This window comes from Sorex fumeus, unplaced genomic scaffold, assembly GCF_029834395.1.
Source record: "Sorex fumeus unplaced genomic scaffold, SorFum_2.1 ptg000051l, whole genome shotgun sequence".
Taxonomy (NCBI): domain Eukaryota; kingdom Metazoa; phylum Chordata; class Mammalia; order Eulipotyphla; family Soricidae; genus Sorex; species Sorex fumeus.
This window is the reverse complement of record NW_026606108.1, coordinates 18,845,252-18,865,553: the sequence shown is the minus strand read 5'-3', so window position 1 is coordinate 18,865,553 and position 20,302 is coordinate 18,845,252. Positions and strand designations below refer to the sequence as shown.

At 40.3% G+C, this 20,302-nt stretch overlaps 1 protein-coding gene across 1 annotated transcript in view; it reads left to right on the top strand.

The window, feature by feature from the left end:
• Positions 1 to 13,779, top strand: part of DTWD2 (DTW domain containing 2) — an 85,850-nt gene extending 72,071 nt beyond the window's left edge. The window contains exons 5-6 of the mRNA XM_056124632.1: positions 1,995 to 2,123; positions 13,028 to 13,779. Coding sequence (XP_055980607.1) covers positions 1,995 to 2,123; positions 13,028 to 13,198 — 300 coding nt within the window. The 3' untranslated portion in view covers positions 13,199 to 13,779. The remainder of the gene's footprint in view (positions 1 to 1,994; positions 2,124 to 13,027) is intronic.
• The last annotated feature ends 6,523 nt before the right edge of the window (positions 13,780 to 20,302 follow it).

Sequence of the window (20,302 nt, the reverse complement as noted above, 5' to 3'; positions counted from 1 at the left end):
TGAAACCAAAGCACAAAAAATTGTAAATCTACAACTTTAAAAAAAATAAAATAAAATAAAGGGGAAAAAAAAAAAAAGAATGTTCATCAATCAATAGCTATTTATATCCTCAGTTCTCTGCTACAGTGACAAGGGTTAGTAATTCAGGGCCACAATATGGCAGCTTGTTCCTTAAATAGCATTGTACTCTTATATTTGCATGCATGTCTATTTGATATTGCATGTGCAGTTTTATCTACTTTTCTGTACCGTAAAGAACGAAAAGAACATCCATGAGAGTTAATTAGGACCTTGTTGGTGTTCACCTGAATGATGGAAGATAGAGAATCACAAGTACTGTTCAGCAGTAAGCAGCAATGAGCATGTACTGCAAATAAAGCTTTTTGCAGTAACATTAAGTTTTATTGTGAAATGAACCAAAGAAAAACAGCATATGATTTCACGAAAACATGGCATGTAAAGATAAAGAAGCAATCAGATTAACTAACTAAAAATAAACACTCTTGGGTCTGGGGATGTGATTTTTAAGTGCAGCCTGGGTTTGATCACTGGGCCACATGGCTCCCTGAGTATTGCAGGAGAGATCCTAATGTTTAATGTTGGCTCCACAATTGCAAAAAAAACTTATACAAATATAGTTAATATTTAGAAATTGTTATGGCTCTATAGATAACGTTAATTTTTAAAATGTATATAGTTTTTTAAAAATTTAATGACCATGTCACCATCCACCATCAATACTGTCCCTCTTTATCCCTCCTGCCCCTGTTCCCCCCTTACCCACCCCCCGCCTCACCCAGCTTGCCTCTATGGCAGCTCCTCCTCCTCCTCCTACCCCTTCTCCTCCCCCCCCTCCCCCTTCCTCCTTTTGGGCCTTGTTTGCAGTACAGATACTGAAAGGCAATCATGTTTGGTTGTTTGCCCACTTGCAGCACACGTCTCCAATCTGGAGCAATCCTTTCCAACTATTATTGTCATAATGGTCCCTTCTCTGTCGCAACTAACCTCTCCTCCAGCCCTTGAGGCAGGCTTCCAACCATGGACCATTTGTTCTGACCCTTGTTTCTACTGTCCTTGGCTGTTATTCTCTTACCTATAGTGTTAATTTTTATGGTAGTGATGTGCTAAGTTATTCTACCTTTACCACAGTGCCCAAGACCTTTCTCCTTGATCCAATGTCTGGTTTTTAATTTTTCAATGTTTTTTTGTTTTGGGGCCAGCTTATAAACTGGCTTATTTCCTGACTCTGTGCACAGGGATCACTCCTGGCAGAGTCCAGGGGACCATATGGGGTGCTGGGGATGGAACTCGGGTTAGCCACGTGCAAGACAAGAGCCTTACCTGCTGTACTATCACTCCAGACTTCCATATTCACTTCTGTGTGATCTTCATTATCTTCCTTGCTTCCCCACTGCTTAGTAATCAGTTTTGTAACCCAAGGCCAAGGATTTGTCTACAAATTTTATTGGTTTAGGATTAGGTTGGATAGAATTTCATGAGTGCAGCCTCACAGCTCTGTAAGTTCTTAAGACTCACTGTACCCACCGCTGAAGTTTTAACACTGTGTCACCATCTAAATGACCCTCTCTGTCTACTCCTCTTCACCTTTCCCTCTGGTACATGTATTTTATTTCCGCACAGTGTCTGAGAGTCAGTTTGGTTGTTTTGCCTATTCATTGACCATTGGCTCTTCTTAGATCTTTTTCTGTGAAGTGTCTACTCACTCTTTTTATCTATTGGGAGAGGGTAACTAGCCTATTTTTTGATTTGTAAGAATTTGTAAATATTTCAGCATGTGCTGATACATGTGTAACTGTCCTCTTGATACCATCTAACAGTACCATGAACAGAGGTAGCATGTATAAAAGATGGTGATATATTTGACAGTTCTAACCTGGCAGTTTGGGAAAGAAATTAATTGGTATTTGAAGGAAGGGCTTTAGAGTTTTACAATTAAAACAGGAATCACCCTGTTGCTTTGTTTTTGGTTTCAGGTACAGTTGAAGACCAGTGTTTCTAGTCAATATGTGATTCGGACACAGCCGACCAATTGGTGCCTTTCCACGCTGGAGTGTGCTGCAGTAGCGCTTTCCATTTTGGAGAAGAATAATTCCATACATGAGGTATGTCTTTGGGGGCTTATTTAGTTTCTGTAAGTAACTAATGCTTGGTTAGATTTTATCTATAAAATCTAGAAATTTGTAGTAGCTTGTTAATTTTGTAGCTCAAGTAATAAATAGTATGTGTCTAGGGTAGAAATTCTGTGTACTTTTATAACCTCCTTTTCCCCTGGGTATTTTTTTTTTAAATGTTAGTTTAGCATTCCAGATTGAATTATTTAAATATTCATTCAAAATTGTACAAACATCATTTGTAATAAGCTAAATTTCTTTTAAGCCACGCAACAATAAGTACTGTGCTTCTTTATGAGGGGGAGGGGTGTGCTACATTTTTCTTTTACTGTTTGGCATGTTATTTTAGTATTTTGTGTCCTCTTAAAAAATAACATTCATTTTATTAATTTTTTTTACCGAAGCAAAATAATTTTTACTGAAAGAAATTTAGATAAGTGTGAGGGAGAACAATAGAGATACTTGTTGATGGGAAAACATGGCTAGCCTTTATGGAAAGCAGTATAGAGATCTATTCAAAATGTAAGAATTAGAACTCCCATATGGCCCAGTGATATTGCTGTTGGCATCTATCCTTGAAACTCACACACATTTACTCAGAAGGTCATATGCACATCTATGTTCATCCCCACACTTAATACAATAGTCAAATGCCTAACTATAATTAATCAGGTTAAAAAGTTGTGATACATACACACACACATACACACACACAGTATACCATGGAATACTATGCAGCTCAAAAAAATTCAAATTCATTAATTTACAACAATGTGAATGGATGTTATCATTCTGAGTGAAGTCATTTACAAAGAAAACAATAGACACAGACCTCTTGCATATGTAGGACTTAAGGATATACAGTAAGCTAACAACAAGGGGCCAATGACAATATAATGGGAGAACCAATCCACAAAATTTAAGTTGTTGTTGGTGGTTGGAGATTGAAAGAGAGGGGTGTTGTGGTCCTTCGGGGAGGGATTTTGGTACACTAGTGATGGGTGTGGTGTTGGAATTATGTGCATGAGAAGTCTTTACTAACAGTATTGTAAATCATAGAATCTCAAATCAATAAAATTAGTTAATGAATAAGTCAGAATTCAGGCTCCTCCCGAGGGGAAAAAGTCTTTGTTTCCTCTTTTTTCTCAAAAAAATTTAAGCTCTCAAAAAAAAGTGCATTCATAACAACTTTTTTGGGCAGGAGAATTTTTATTTCAGTGGCATATTATCGTTCCACTGATGTTATTTACCTTGTTTAGAAAAAACATAGATATTCTTATATATTTTGTAGGAAAACACATACAGAATATGAGGAGTTCAGAACCACTAATCATTTTTTCCCCTTAATAGTCTGAGGGTTTCATCCATGATTAATGGTGGTAACGTAACAAATATGTTTTCAGGAGGGGCTGCTGGGGATTTGACTTAGGGATAGAGCAGCCTGCCTCTCGGGCACAAAATCTCAAGTCCTATCCCAGGGGCCTCCCTCCATGTGCTGAGCAAGGTCCCACTATTTGGGATCCCATTTGGGATCTTGGCACCACAACACAAATTTGCTATCTCTGGTACTTCCCAGTCAGGGGGTGTGAGTCCCGCTGCTGAAGTGTGGGACTCCTAGTCATCACAGGTTCTATTCCTCTGTCCCTCTCAGAGAGCCCAGCAAGCTACCGAGAATATCCTGTCCGCACGGCAGAGCCTGGTAAACTCCCCATGGTGTATTTGATATGCCAAAAACAGTAACAAGTCTCACAATGGAGACATTACTGGTGCCCGCTCCAGCAAATCGATGAACAAAGGGAGGACAGTGACAGTGCTACGTGCTTTGCACAAGAAAAAAATCAGAATGGCATGGGGCAGGGGGGGAGGTTGAAGGGAGACTCTAAAACAGTGGTGGAGGAAGATGGACTGATGTTGGAATGTTGTATACATGAAGCCCTACCATTGACAATATTGTAAAATTGTAAGTCATGGTGACTTAAAATTAAAACTTTAAAAATAGGAATGGTTCTTCAACTGTCAGGGGTTTTAAATCCTTGCAGATTTAAATTTTTTTAAAAAAATTTATTTTCCTAAAGTTGTTCACAATAATTGTTTAATTCAACATTTCAGCAACAATCCCACCACCATTACACCTTCACACCACCATTATTTCGAATTTTCCCATCACCACTCAAGCCTGCCCCATAGGCAGATGCTAAATAATTTATTTTTTATTGCTTGTTATGAATAGTATGAGATGTCATGGCACTGTGAAAATGTCTGTGTGCTTCTGGAATTCTTTTTTTTAAAATTTTATTTATTTATTTATTTTTAAAAACTTTTATTAGTGAAACACCATGATGTACAGTTGTAGACTTATACATTTTTGTGCTTGGGTTTCAGTTATACAATGATCGAGTACCCATCCCTCCACCAGTGCCCATTCTCTACTACCAGTGATCCCAGTATCCCTCCCTCCTCCCATTCCCCCCACCCATCCCACCCCACCTCTGTGGCAGGGCATTCCCTTTTGTTCTTTCTCTCCTTTTGGGTGCTGTAGTTTGCAAAAGAGGCATTGAGTGATAATCATGTTCGGTCTATAGTCTACTTTCAGCATGCATTTCTCATCCTGGGAGGATCCTCCCAACACCCTTTACACGCTTCTGGAATTCTAAAATTTTTTAGATATTTGTGGTCTGGGGCCATCTTTGAGGTGTATTGCTCTCTTTTAAGATTCTTTTGTGTGTCTGAATCATAGCCATTAAGTGCTTAAATGGCGCCCAGAGGTAGTTCTTGGGTGTGATTGCCAAGAAACCAGAAGGGCAGGGAAATAGGAGGTTGCCCCTCCCTGAATCCATGAAGCTTGGTGTTTTCAGTCACTAGTCCAGCATACCTGGGTTTTTCAGAGGATTCATTCTCATGTGTCTGGGGCGTGGGACTAGCCTGTAAGGTTGGCCGTGAGTGTGACGGTGATTGGGTTCTGGAGGTTTACAGCTTCTGGGGTTTATCTGGGGCAGGTGGAGCAACACAGCTGCCCCGTTTGAGGTACCATGGTGAAATCAGCCCGGGGTGGGGTGAGAAGACTTCTCTGCATCATGCTGCTCTCCTGAAATTCTTGTTAGTCTCTGATTCATGGCCGCTAATGCGCTTAAATGGCCTGATTTTGATTTCTTTCGAGATTTAGTTATGGGTCTGAAGCAAGGCCGATAAATGAGCTTGTATAGCTGAGCCGGAGGTGGTTTGTGGGAGTGACTCCCACCTAACTTTTGGCCATTTAATTTCTCGGGGAAACTTGCTCTCAAGTTGTTGGGGTCCAATCAGAGGCATAGCGGCAATTTTGGGGTATCAGGAAGCCTGAAGACACCATCAAACACTTGCCTCAAACACAGGTATGTGTTAGAGATGAGAAAAATTCATGTATTGATGCTCACTGTCCTGACTTACGTTGAGCTTCATTTAAAATCTGCAAGGCAGGGGTGTGGTGCCGCCAGCAGGTTCAGTCTGTACCTGTGAGGCGATTGTATCAGCAGCCTTATGGCACCGTCAGACTTTCAGATACCCCTAAATTACTGCTGTGCCTTTGGCCAGACTCCAAAAATTTGGGGCAAAGTTTACCAAGAAAGTAAACAGCCAAAAGTTAGGTATGTGGGAGACACACCCACAAACCACCTCTGGCCCAGCTATATAATTGGAGGCATGGCCTCTCTGGTTCCTGATCGAACTGCTTAATGGCCATGATCCCAGAGACTCAGAAAGGAATCTTGGAACCAAAAGGCTTTTGGCAGAAATGCGTCCGGTTCCTGCAGTAGGTTACTGGCACTGGGCCACTCCAGGTGGGAATAGGTTTTGTGCCTTGACCTGCTCCCCCTGGCGGCCTGGTGACCGCCATCCTCCAGAGGCCACAGGACAGTCTGGTTTGGGCCCACAGTGACGAGACACGCGGGGCCTCACCAGATGGGGGTTGAACCGGCCCTTTCTATTCTTTAAAAAATTATGAACAGCCCTAGATAATTAGATCAAATGATTGGTTTTTCTCAGACTTCCCTCCACTCTTTTCCCCCCACTGCGTGATTCCTTGAACCTGACCGTCATTCTGGTCCTTTGCTTATCCCTGTACCTCTTTTCTAGGTTTGTTTATTCACCCTCACACCCTTTGTTTTTGGAAGAAAAGAAAAAAGAGAGAGAGATCTATATTATTTTTCAGTCTCTTAAAAGAAGACTGAGGGGCTGGAGCGATAGCACAGCGGGTAGGGTATTTGCCTTGCACGCGGCCAACCCGGGTTTGATTCCCAGCATCCCATATGGTCCCCTGAGCACTGCCAGGGGCAGTTCCTGAGCGTAGAGCCAGGAGTGACCCCTCTGCATTGCTGGGTGTGACCCAAAAAGCAAAAAAAAAAAAAAGACTGAGATCCAAGGCTGTTGTTATTTGTTATTTTTATTTTTCTTGTCACTGATGTAAAACTCTGGGGTCAGCCCGCACAGACCTCTGACCCACTAAAAACTCCTATCTTGAGAGGAAATCGTGACTTTTTTGACTTGAGATTTAAAACAGTTTTTCCTCACGGGTCCTGAAAAGCATCCTATAGACGCAAAACTCTTCTTCTCCCAACTGGAATTGGATTTCTGTTGTAATATTAAAGAGGCTTATTTAGAACTGCCTTATTTAAAAAGTTTTAAAATTCAGGGGCATGACTGATAGTACAGGAGATAGGGCACTTGCCTTCCACACCACTGACTTGGGTTTAATTCTTGGCATCCCATATGGTCCTCTGAAATCCCTGAGAGCAGAGACAGGAGCTCCACTGGATGTGGCCCCAAAACAAACAAAACAAAACAGAAGTTTTAAAATTGAGGTGACATTGGTTTACATCATTGCATATCTTCTAGGGGCACTCTGTTAGTTTTTTTGGCCACACATGGTGATGCTGGGGCCTACTCTCAGTTCTGTGCTGAAGGGTCAGTCTCAGGGTGTTTAGAGAGTCATATGGTGCTGGGGATGGAATCAGCCCTCTTTTATGCGTGCATAATACCAGCCCATTAAGCTCTCTCTCTGGTTTAGGAAGGCATTTTTACACTCTTTGACAGTAGGCTGCCACACCCTGCCCAGCTGCGCCTCTAGATCCCTCCACCACCACCTATTTGAACTCCTGTCTTTTGCATCCCTCTGTCTCCCCTGTTTCACAGTGTCAGCTCTATCCACAGGCTATTTTGGGCCTGGTTTTGACTGTTACCTTGCTTTATTTTGCTATATCATGAATGTGAATGAGATTGTCCGGTATCTATAATTTATCTTTCTAACGTAACTCAGCAGTTAACCTCCTAATGCTGTTCATGTGTTTGCAAATGGCAAGGTTTCATTTTTTGTTCTTTGTTGAATGTTACTCCATGTATATACGTGTGCACCTTATCTTATATATTCATCATCCATCCTGTGGCACTTGAATTGTTTCCATTTCTTGCCTGCAGTGAATAGAGGAGTATCTATATCCTTTCTCATTAGTGTTTTGTGTTCTTCCCATAGATACCTAGGAGTGGAATTGCTTGATGGTATTTAAGTCTTATTTGTAGCATCTTGAAAACTTCGTTGACTTCTAAAGAGGCTGGACTAGTTTACATTTTGTCAACAATGTACAGTTATTCCTTTTCTCCATAACTTTGCCAACATTTGTTGCTTTTAGTGTGTGTCATTCTCAAGGTTAGAGTTGATACCTGATTAAACAGAAAGATGTTTTGTCTTTGGTGCTACTACTACTATCTACAGTTAAGGAAAGTTATCACGTGTCTTTGAGAAGCATTTACCTTGCTCTGTTCAGAGGTGTTCTCTCGAGATTCCCTGGGGTGGAAAGGCATGGCATACTCTGTGTGTGTGTGTGTGTGTGTGTGTGTGTGTGTGTGTGTGTGTGTGTGTGTTTGTAATTGTTTTTCCCATTAGGGTAAACATGACATCGTTCTAATAACACATCAGCCAAGCGGCACAAATGCTGAACGACTTTAACCGTGAATATGGAAAGGTCGGACTACAGCTGAATTTTACAAAGAATGTTTATGAGAAACAGCCTTGTTCCTGACGCTCCATTCGCTCTCAACGGAACCACCATCTCCGAATGCAACAGTTATATATACCTAGGTCGAGAAATCAACATGATGAATGACCTGGCACCTGAGTTGCGCAGGAGGAAGAGAGCGGCTTGGAATGCCTTCAAGAACATTGAAGAAATAACTAAAAGGACAAAGAGCCTCCAGCTACGAGCACATCTCTTTGATTCCACTGTTCTTCCTGCATTAACGTATGCCTCAGAGACCTGGACCCTACGAGAACAGGATGAGAACGCTATTCGGGTCTCTCAAAGAGGAATTGAAAGAGCTATGCTTGGAATATCACGATTCACTCAAATGAGAGATAGAATCCGGAGTTCTGATCTTCGTCAATGCTCCAGAATCAGGGACACTGTCTCATTTGCCAAGACATCAAAAATCAGATGGACTGGACACGTAATGAGGTTTACAGACAACCGCTGGACTAGAGCCATTACTGATTGGATTCCACGGGACATCAAAAGATCACATGGCTGCCCACCTACAAGATGGTCAGACTTCTTCGTCAAGACCCTGAATGATCGGTTTGAGGCTCTGCATGTTCCTAGAACGAACAGATACCATTGGGCTACGTTAGCACGCAACCGGGATGAATGGAGACGTTACTGGCACCCGCTTGAGTAAATCGATGAATAATGGGGATTAAGTGATTAAGTGATTAGGGTATAGAGATGAAATATTACATTAGTTTCAGTTACCACATTGTCAGGGTCCTGGCCAGTCGACCCTGGCAAACTGGAGAACGAACCCCTGAAGTCACCGGACTTACTCCCTGTAGGAGAGGGAATGGGTAGGGAAGAAGCCTCTGCCCGGCCCTCCGCTCACCGCGAGAAAAAACAGAGCAGATGGAGGGGAGTCTGGTGGTTTAACAGTTCTCAGTTTATTGGCCCCTATCCAGGGATTCTTATAGTACACTGGGGGTAGGGGGGCAATCCCACACTCAGAGAGGGGGCCAATCCCACATACATTGCGTTTCTCAGATAGGGTTTGTGCAGATGTCAGTTAATGATTTACATATCCTGCTCTTAGGGCCAGGTTAACAATATGGGTGGGTGGGTACAGTCATGTCCCTCATTCTTAACCAGAGAGCCCCCTGTGGGGAGTGCTTGAGCGGGCCCCCTGTGTCTTTATAAATAGGGCCTGCTCTTGCTTCCAGGGGCAGGGGATTTGGTCAAAGTCTGAGACTAGCTGCTGAGACCCCAACACCACATAATGATTCAATATTTATATATTGTGAAACCACCACATGAGTCTAATTAATAGCTATCATCATGAATAAAATTTTTTCCTTGTGATAAAAGCTTTTATTACTTACTCTCCTAGCAACTTTCAAATATAATCTGTAGTATTTTTAACCATAGCCTCCACTCTGTAAATGGGTTAGGGTTCTTGCCTTGCACACAGCTGATCCCAGTTTGATACCTGCACCATATGTCATCCCCACAGCCCTGCCTGGAATGATATCAGCACCAGGAATAAGCCCTGAGCAGAGGTAGAAATAAACCCTAAGCACTGTTGTGTGTGGCCCAATCCCTCGTCCTCAATAGTACTGCAGTAATTATGGGGGTGTTTGTATCTTTATGAGTTCATATTATTTTCTTTGGTTAAGTACTCATAAATGGACTCCTTGGTTACATATTCTATTTTTAATGTTTTCAAGGAACTTCATAGTTTCCCACAGTGGCTGCTTCAATTTACATGTCCACCAATGCCATTCATTTTCTCTACCTTCTTTCCTATGCCTGCTGGTTTTTGTGTTATTGATAATAGCAATTTTAAAATGTGACCATAATTTCTTGTGGTTTTGATTTGCATTCTCTTGTGATTAGTGATACTGAGCATCTTTTCATGTGTTTGATAGCTATATGACTGATTTGGAAAAATATCAGTTTAGACAAATAAAAACAGCATTTCTTTCTTCATTGTGTTTTTTTCTTTTTTTTCACTCTTAGGTGATATAAGTTCCTTGTATATTTTGAATATTAATGTCTTATCAGATAACTGACTTGCATATCTTTTCTATCAATCCAGAGGTGACCTTTTCATTTTGTTGATGGTTGCTGTGCAGAAGTTCTTTACATTGATACAGTTCTGTTTCTTTATCTTTGCTTTTTATCTTGATGTCAAATCAAACCAAAATCATAGACAAAATCAAAATAAGGATCTCGATGCCTGTATTTCTTTTCAAGGGGTTTGTTTCAGGTCTTAAGTTCCAATCTTTCACCTGTTTTGAGTTTGTACTTGTGTATGGCGTTACACAGTGGTCCTTATGCATTATTTTACTTGTTGCTGTCCAGCATTCCCAACATCTTCTAATGACGACATCATTTTGCATTTTGTCATTGTGTATTCTTGAATGCTTTGTCATAAATTAATTGACCAAGTATTTGTGAGTTTATTTCTCCATCAATGGAGGTCATTGCTCTGCTGATCTATGTGTCTGCTTTTATGCAGTGCCTTGGTGTTTGGGTTATAGTTTTCTAATATTGCTTTGAAATCGAAAGTTAATATTCTTTTTTCTCAAAATTATGTTGACTATTCTGAGCCTTTTATGATGCCACAAAACTGTAGTGCTGTGTGTTCTATTTATAAAAGAACAAATTCAATTAAAATTTTAATAGGGACTGCATAGATTCTGTAGATTGTATTTCAGTAATATAAATTCTTCCAAATGGAATCTTATATTTCTTCGGTTCTTCATAACTTCTTTTTAATTAGTTTATCATAGGTTTTAGTGTGCAGGTCTTTTACCTGCTTCATTATATTTATTCTTAGGTGCTTAATTCTTCTGATATAATTATAAATAGAATTTTTTCTTTCATTTCTACTAGTTTATTATTAGTGTATATGAGTGAAACAGATTTTTTACATTGATTTTGTATCCTACAATTTTATTTAATTTTCATTTTCGAAGAGGTTTTGGGTAGAGCCTTTTGTGTTTTTATATATAATACTGTGTTCTCTACAAAGGTAATGTCAGTTTAAATTTATCCATTTTGATTCGCATACTTTTTCTTCTTTTTCTTAAGTACTCTGGTACATTCAATACTATTTTAAACAAAATGTCAGTAGTGTCTTTTCCTGGTATTTGAAGGAAAGCTTTCAACTTTTGCTAATGTTATGATGTGGTGGTATATGATATGATGAAAGTATGATGTTAGCAGTGGGTTGCCATTATGGTGTTTATTATATTGAGGTAAATTCCCTCTAAATCTACTCTGCCGAATTTTTATCATAAGCAGATGTTGACTTTTGTCCAATGCTTGTACTGCATCTCTTGGGATGATCATGTAGTGTGTGTGTGTGTGTGTGTGTGTGTGTGTGGCGGGACGTTTAAGGGTGGTGGCTGTGGGGAGGAGTGCTGGCTTCAAACTCAGGTCCTCTCACATGCAAGGCGTGTCTCTAACATTGATCCATATTCCTAGCCCTCACAAGCATGTGATTTTTAGCCTACACTTTATTATGTTGTGTGAATCATGTATTGCTTGATTTGTGAATGTCTAACTGTCCTGAATTCCTGGGATAAATCCTACTTTATCTTGGCATGTGACAGTTTTATTAAATACATTTTTGAATTTGCTTTACTGATTTTTGGTGAGGATTTTTGTGCCTTTGTTCATTAGGGATATTGGCCTATAATTTTCTTTGTTCTGCCATCCTTGTTTGGTTTTGTTGTCAGAGCAAGGCTTGTCTCATACAGATAGTTTGGAAGCATCCACTCTGAAGAAAACTTCCGTTTTCTCTTGGAAGAGTTTGAGAGGGACTGGTATTTACTGTCCTTTGTGTGGTGGAACTCACTGGCAAAGCTGTCTGGTCCTTGACAGGCATACCGGAGTTTTCTGATTACGGATTCAGTCTCTTTACCAGCAATTTGTTTTGATTTCTTAGTTTTTCATGATTTATACTTGGTAGGGGCTGGAGCCATAGCACAGTGGTAGGGTGTTTGCCTTGTGTGCAGCCGGCCTGGCTGAGCCGGGATCAATTCCTCCACCCCTCTCGAAGAGCCTGGCAAGCTACTGAGAGTTTCTTGCCCACACGGCAAAGCCTGGCAAGCTACCCGTGATGTATTCAATATGCCGAACCCAGGAACAAGTCTCACAATAGAGATGTTACTGGACCCACTCGAGCAAATTGATGAACAATGGGAGGACAGTGACAGTGACAGGTTGTATGTATTTGAAAACTTACTACCTCTAGGCTTTTAGTTTGTAGCTCAAGACTTGGCTATGCTCAGGGCTTACTCCTGGCTCTACAACCCAGAACCAGGCCTGATTTGGCTTAGGTCACCAGATATGGTCTCTGGGTGTTGAACCCTCTGGCCAGCTTCGTGCAAGACTATGAGAGTTATTTACTAAACTTGCCCAGAAAAAGAAATAAACCAAAGCCATAAAAACAGACAATTTTCACCCTTACTTTTAAACATTTATAGCTTACTGTTACAGTGCTCTGTGGTGTAGCCAAAGTATCTTAGGTTTACTTGATACTAATAGTTGGTAATAATGGACCTGTGAAAACGTTATAGCATGAGCAAAAGAATTGACAAGACACTGGTTTTCTCTCAAATAAACTTTTAGAAATGAACTGATTTGTAAGTAGAGGATTGTCTTTGTTTCTGTGGTATTCCTCAGTGGTAAGGAGGATAGGAATGTAAGTGTACTGTTTATTTAGTAATCATCATATGCTTACTAGAATACTTGTTGCATTTTGTAGTGAAAAACCCACAAAATTCCCTTTTTATGAAGAAAAAAATCTGAATAGAACATCATGATTTGTTGCAAACATTCTATTTTAGTGTATTTTGTTTTTTTTTATCTTAACAGACTTTGCTTCGCCCTCTTCAAGCTTTATGCTCTTTTCAACTTCAGCATGGAGCTCAGATTCGCCTCAGCAAGGAACATCTTCTGAAAAATGGATTATATCCTAAGCCAATGCCAAAGAACAAACGAAAACTCAGGAAAATGGAACTGTTAATGAACAGTGTCAAAATTTAGTGCAAATATTTCTTATGGTGCGAATTCTAGTGACTTTGGCCGGTGTTGCCAAGTTTTCATACAGTTTAAGTTTGTGGGTTTTTGACTATGGGAGTTAAATACTAACTTGCCCAGAAAAAGAAATAAACCAAAAGCCATAAAAATAGACAATTTTCACTGACTCAGTAAAAAGTAACTTTATATTACATTTATATTTTTAGAAAAAATGAAAGCCTTGAATGCATCTTTTCAAATCCATAATGTAAAAAATGATTAATTTTTGAGCTGGGTTTGAAGTTCTTATATAATGGAAAGAAATTGTTGTACCCAAGTAGAACAGTGTTGTTTATATTAACATTTATACATCATTAGTGTAGATATAAAGTAGAAAATACCTACATCAATTCACAATGTAGTACATGAACTTTATAGTTTGAATAGCTGATGAAAATAATGATAATCAGGTAGTTTAGACTTATTTATTTCATAATAGAATAAGGAAACTGTCCTTTAGGAACAAAACTTGAACTTAGCTAATGGGATTTAAATGTTTGGTTAATTGCTCTAATTTTTGAAGAGCTGTGTGTAATTTTGAAATAGCACGTTTTTATTTATAACCACTATTAATAAGTTTTTTGGTATTCATTAAATATGATAACTGATAAATACTTATACTGCAGTGAAAATAAATATAATGCAATACGAATAATTTTTTGAAAAACTAATTTCTATAGCTATTCAAATCTCTTTTCATAAATAAACCCAAATTTTCAATTTGAGAATAAATTTCCCCCATTGTGATCTTGGGATTATATTCACTGAAATTTCTGTATAGATGAGATATGTACATAATGTATAATTATATCTAACTCACATTTGTTGTACATAGTGGCAGTGTTTTGGCAATAAGAAATTTTGTTTTATTCTTTTTTATAGTGATTTCTAGAGTTTCCTGTATCCAGTATTAAATTGTAAGGAAAAATTAAAGATGCAGTTTTCAAAGTAAACTTGACATTTATTATGTGTATTTGTGATGCATAAGTAAACACCACTAAATATTTTTTATCTTTTTTTTTTTTTCATTTTCGACCACACCAGGTGTTGCTCAGGACTTATTCCTGGCTCTGCACTCTGGGATCACTCCTGGAGATCCTCAGAGGACTATATGGGATGCCAGGGATCGAATCCAGGTTGGCCTTGTGCAAGGCAAGCACCCAGCCTTTTGTACTATCTCTCTGCTGTGCCATTTTCATTCATTTTTTTTTTTAAATTTTGAACTGTATTAGATCCTTATTAAATACTGTCACAATTAGAATGTTAAAAATGCTATACAAAACTGCAGAAAATATTTGAAAATATTAAATAACAGTTTGGTTTCTGGAACGGCTCCAATTCCAACAGGTACAGCCCGCCCCCAAGGGCCTGGGTCCCTCTCTGGGCACGCGCAGCTAGAAACAGCCCCTAGAAAGCCGGTTTTCAACCCCTGATCTGCGTGGGACGGGCACAGAGGCCCAGCTCTGGGCAACAAAGCTGAACGGCTCCAATTCCAACAGGTACAGCCCGCCCCCAAGGGCCTGGGTCCCTCTCTGGGCACGCGCAGCTAGAAACAGCCCCTAGAAAGCCTGTTTTCAACCCCTGATCTGCGTGGGACGGGCACAGAGGCCCAGCTCTGGGCAGCAAAGCTGAACGGCTCCAATTCCAACAGGTACAGCCCGCCCCCAAGGGCCTGGGTCCCTCTCTGGGCATGCGCAGCTAGAACCAGCCCCTAGAAAGCCGGTTTTCAACCCCTGATCTGCGTGGGACGGGCACAGAGGCCCAGCTCTGGGCAGCAAAGCTGAACGGCTCCAATTCCAACAGGTACAGCCCGCCCCCAAGGGCCTGGGTCCCTCTCTGGGCATGCGCAGCTAGAACCAGCCCCTAGACAGCCGGTTTTCAACCCCTGATCTGCGTGGGACGGGCACAGAGGCCCAGCTCTGGGCAACAAAGCTGAACGGCTCCAATTCCAAACAGGAGACGTTCCCAACTCCTCGCCAGTGCCAGGGACTCTTTCCGGAGCCGCGGCCGCTAATGCGGCCGCGAAATATTTTCCCACTACGTATGCCATAGGAACCATAAGCTACCTTCTTAGATGGAAACTTCTCTATTTTAGCTCAGCCACTAGAAACACAGTAGCCAATAACTCATAAGCCTATCTTAACTCACACTGCATATCAAGCAGACTAGTAACAGTGAACATGAAGGACTAAACCACACCTCTCACAATGGTAAAGCAACGCAAAAGCCCACCAAACTTTCATATTGAAGAGTCTAGCCCAGATGACACCAACAGTACTGTAGTGTTAGATAACCTCTCTGACAAGGAATTCAGAAGGGAGCTACTTAGGATGCTTAGGGAATTAAAAGAAACAATGGAAAGCAATGCCAATAGAAGACAAGAGGATCTGAAGGCAGAAATGAGGAAAATGCAATCAGAAATGTCAGACCTGAAAAATCTCGTAGGCGAATTGAAAAGCTCAGTGGAAGGCCTCAGCAGCAGAGTAAGAGCGGCTGAGAACAGAATCAGTGAGTTCGAAGATGAAGTTCAGAGACTCTCCAGAAAAGAGCAGAAAATGGAAAAGAGACTCACAATTCAGGAACAGATGGCAAGAGAAGATCGTGATGAAGCCAAGAGGGGTAACATAAGAATTATTTGAGTCCCAGAGGTACAGGAAGAAAACCTCGATGAAGAAGAAACTGTCAAAGACATCATTGCTACAACATTTCCAGAGCTGAAGAAAACTTGTGACCACATTCAGGAGGCCTGAAGGGTACCAGCTAGAAGAAATCCGAATAAAAATACCCCAAGACACATTCTGATCAAAATGACCAAAACCTTAGACAGAGACAAAATTCTGAAAGCAGCAAGATCGAAGAAAGAAATCTCTTACAAAGGAGCATCCTTAAAATTCACAGCTGATTTTTCTGATGAAACCCTCATGGCCCGAAAACAGTGGTGGGACATAGTAAAAAAACTCAATGAAATAAATGCCTCCCCAAAAATACTTTTCCCAGCAAGACTCTCATTCATAATAGAAGGAACAACACACAGTTTCACAGACAAACAACAGCTCAGGAACTTCATAGACTCAAAACCATGGTTACAAGAACAACTAAATGGGCTACTTTAAGGCAAGAAAGGCCCCTCAAATACACCAAATTTTAACAGAACAATGGGACAAAATCCCATAACAATAATCTCTCTCAATGTCAATGGGCTAAACGCACCAATTAAAAGACATAGAGTGGCAGGATGGATTAGAAAATTGAACCCAACATTCTGCTGCCTGCAAGAAACACATCTCAATAGTCAAAGCAAACACAGACTCAGAGTCAAAGGCTGGAAAACAATCCTACAGGCAAACAGCTCCCATAAAAAAGCTGGGGTAGCCATCCTTATATCAGACCACATCGATTTCAGAGTGAGGAAGGTCATAAGAGACAGTGAAGGCCATTTCTTATTGATCAAAGGATCTGTACAACAGGAAGAACTTACAATAATAAATGTATATGCACCTAATGAGAGACCAGCAAAGTACTTAAAACAACTACTCATAGATTTGGAAAAAGACATCAATAACAACACAATACTAGTGGGAGACTTCAACACTGCTTTGTCACCTCTTGATAGATCAACCAGACTCAAGCTTAGGAAGGACATACTTCATTTGAGGGAAACAATGGAAGAAAGGGACTTAGTAGATATATACAGGACACTTGATCCACAAAAAGCTGAATACACATTCTTCTCAAGCGTACATGGAACATTCTCCAAGATAGACCACATGCTGAGCCACAAAACATGCCTCCATAAAATTAAGAAGGTAGAGATTGTATCAACAATCTTCTCAGACCATAATGCGCTGAAATTAGAAGTAAATCACACACAAAAACAGAAAACTAAATCAAACACCTGGAAATTAAACAGTGCACTATTGAACAACGAGTGGATTAGACAGGAAATCAAAGATTCCTAGAAACGAATGAAAATGAGAACACGAGTTACCAAAACTTATGGGACACAGCAAAGGCTGTGTTAAGAGGAAAGTTTATAGCTCTACAAGCATTCCTCAGGAAGGAGGAGCGAGCACACATAAGTAACCTAACCTCACAGCTTAAGAGCTTGGAGAAGGACCAAAAAAAAGAAGCACAACCCGAACAGGAGAAAGGAAATAATAAAACTCAGAGCAGAGATTAACGAGATGGAAACCTAAAAAACAATCCGAAAGATCAATGAAACCAAAAGCTGGTTCTTTGAGAAAATTAACAAGATCGATAAGCCTCTAGCAAAACTCACAAAGGGAGAGAGAAAACCCAATAAACCGAATCAGAAATGAAAAGGGGTTCATTACAACAGAAACCACAGAAATTCAGAGGATCCTCAGGGAGTATTTTGAGAAGCTTTATGCCACGGAACATCAAAACCTCGAGGAAATGGATAAATTCCTAGACTCCTACAGACTCCCAAGGCTGAACCAAGAAGACCTGGAATACCTGAACAGACCTATCACCATCAAGGAAATTGAAATGGTAATAAAAAGTCTCCCCAAGCACAAAAGTCCTGGCCTGGATGGATTCACTAGTGAATTCTTCCAAATCTTTAAAGAGGACTTACTCCCGATGCTCTTTAAGCTTTTCCACGAAATTGAAATATCAAAAACACTTCCGAACAGTTTCTACGAAGCAAATATCACACTGATACCAAAAGCAGACAGAGATACCACAAAGAAAGAGAATTACAGGCCGATATCCCTGATGAACACAGATGCAAAGATCCTCAACAAACTACTAGCAAATAGAATCCAACTACTCATCAAAAAGATCATACACCATGACCAAGTAGGATTCATCCCAGGGATGCAAGGAGGGTTTAACATTCGGAAATCAATCAACATAATCCACCATATCAACAAAAGAAAAGATAAAAAGCATATGATCATATCAATAGATGCAGAGAAAGCATTTGATAAGATCCAGCACCCCTTTATGATGAAAACCCTAGCCAAAATGGGTATAGAGGGGACCTTCCTCAACATAATTAAAGCCATCTACCACAAGCCTACAGCAAGCATCATCCTCAATGGGGAAAAACTGAGAGCCTTCCCTCTAAGATCAGGGACGAGACAGGGATGCCCACTCTCTCCACTGCTGTTCAATATAGTACTGGAAGTACTTGCAATAGCTATTAGGCAGGAAAAAGATATTAAGGGCATTCAGGTAGGAAAGGAAGAAATCAAGCTCTCACTATTCACAGATGATATGATACTCTACATAGAGAACCCAATAACTTCCACCCAAAAACTCCTAGAAACAATAGACTTGTATAGTAAAGTTGCAGGTTATAAAATCAATACCCACAAGTCCATGGCTTTCCTATACGCAAACAGTGAGAGAGAAGAAAGCAACATGAAAAAAAAATCCCGTTCACAATTGTGCCCCAGAAAATCAAGTACCTAGGAATCAGCTTAACTAAGGAAGTAAAGGACCTGTACAAAGAAAACTACAAAACGCTACTTCAGGAAATAAAAGAGGACATGAGGAAATGGAAAGATATCCCCTGCTCATGGGTCGGGAGACTTAACATTGTCAAAATGGCAATACTACCGAAAGCATTGTATAAATTCAATGCAATCCCTATAAGGATACCCATGACATTCTTCAAAGAAATGGAGCAAACACTCCTGAAATTTATATGGAACAATAAGCCCCCACGAATAGCTAAAGCAATTCTTGGGAAAAAGAAAATGGGAGGAATCAACCTCCCGAACTTCAAACTGTACTACAAAGCAGTAATAATTAAAACAGCATGGTACTGGAACAAAGGCAGAACTGCAGACCAATGGAACAGGGTTGAATACACTGACATCTCCCCTCAATCATATGCTCATCTAATCTTTGATAAAGGTGCAAGTAATGTGAAGTGGAGTAAGGAAAGCCTCTTTAATAAATTGTGTTGGCATCACTGGATGGCTACATGCAAAAAAATAGGCTCAGAACTCTGCCTAACACCATGTACAAAAGTAAGATCAAAATGGATTAAAGACCTCAACATCAGACCAGAAACCATAAGGTACATTGAAGATAAAGTTGGCAAAACCCTCCATGACATTGAAGCTAATGGTATCTTCAAAGATGCCACGCCACTGGCCGAGCAAGTGAAAACAGAGATAGATAAATGGGACTATCTTAAACTAAGAAGCTTCTGCACCTCCAAAGAAACAGTGACCAAAATACAAAGACAGTCTACAGAATGGGAAAGGATATTCACCGAATACACATCTGACAAGGGGTTGATATCCAGGATATACAAAATACTGATTAAACTCCACAAGAAGAAAACATCCAACCCCATCCAAAAATGGGGCAATGAAATGAACAGAAACTTTCTCAAAGAAGAAATCCGAATGGCAAAAAAGCACATGAGAAAATGCTCTACATCATTAATCATCAGGGAGATGCAGATCAAAACCACAATGAGATACCATCTCACACCTCAGAGACTGGCCCACATTCAAAAGAACAAAAGCAACCGATGCTGGCGTGGATGTGGCGAGAAAGGGACACTGCTTCACTGTTGGTGGGAATGTCCACTGGTTCAGCCCTTCTGGAAAACAGTATGGACGATTCTCAAAAAATTAGAAATTGAGCTCCCATTTGACCCAGCAATACCACTCCTGGGAATATATTCCAGAGAGGCAAAAATGTATAGTCGAAGTGACATCTGCACTTGTTTGTTCATTGCAGCACTCTTTACAATAGCCAGAAACTGGAAGAAACCTGAATGCCCAAGAACAGATGACTGGTTAAAGAACCTTTGGTACATCTACACAATGGAGTACTATGTAGCTGTTAGAAAAGATGAAGTCATGAAATTTACATACAAGTGGTACAATATGGAAAGTATGCTAAGCGAAATGAGTCAGAAAGAGAGGGATAGACATAGAAAGATTGCATTCATCTGGGGGATATAAAGTAACAAAGTATGAGATTAATACCCAAGAATAGCTGAGATCAGCACCAGGAGGATTACTCCATAACTTAGAGGCCAGCCGGGTATCCTAGAGGAAAGGGCAGTTCAGATAGAGAAGG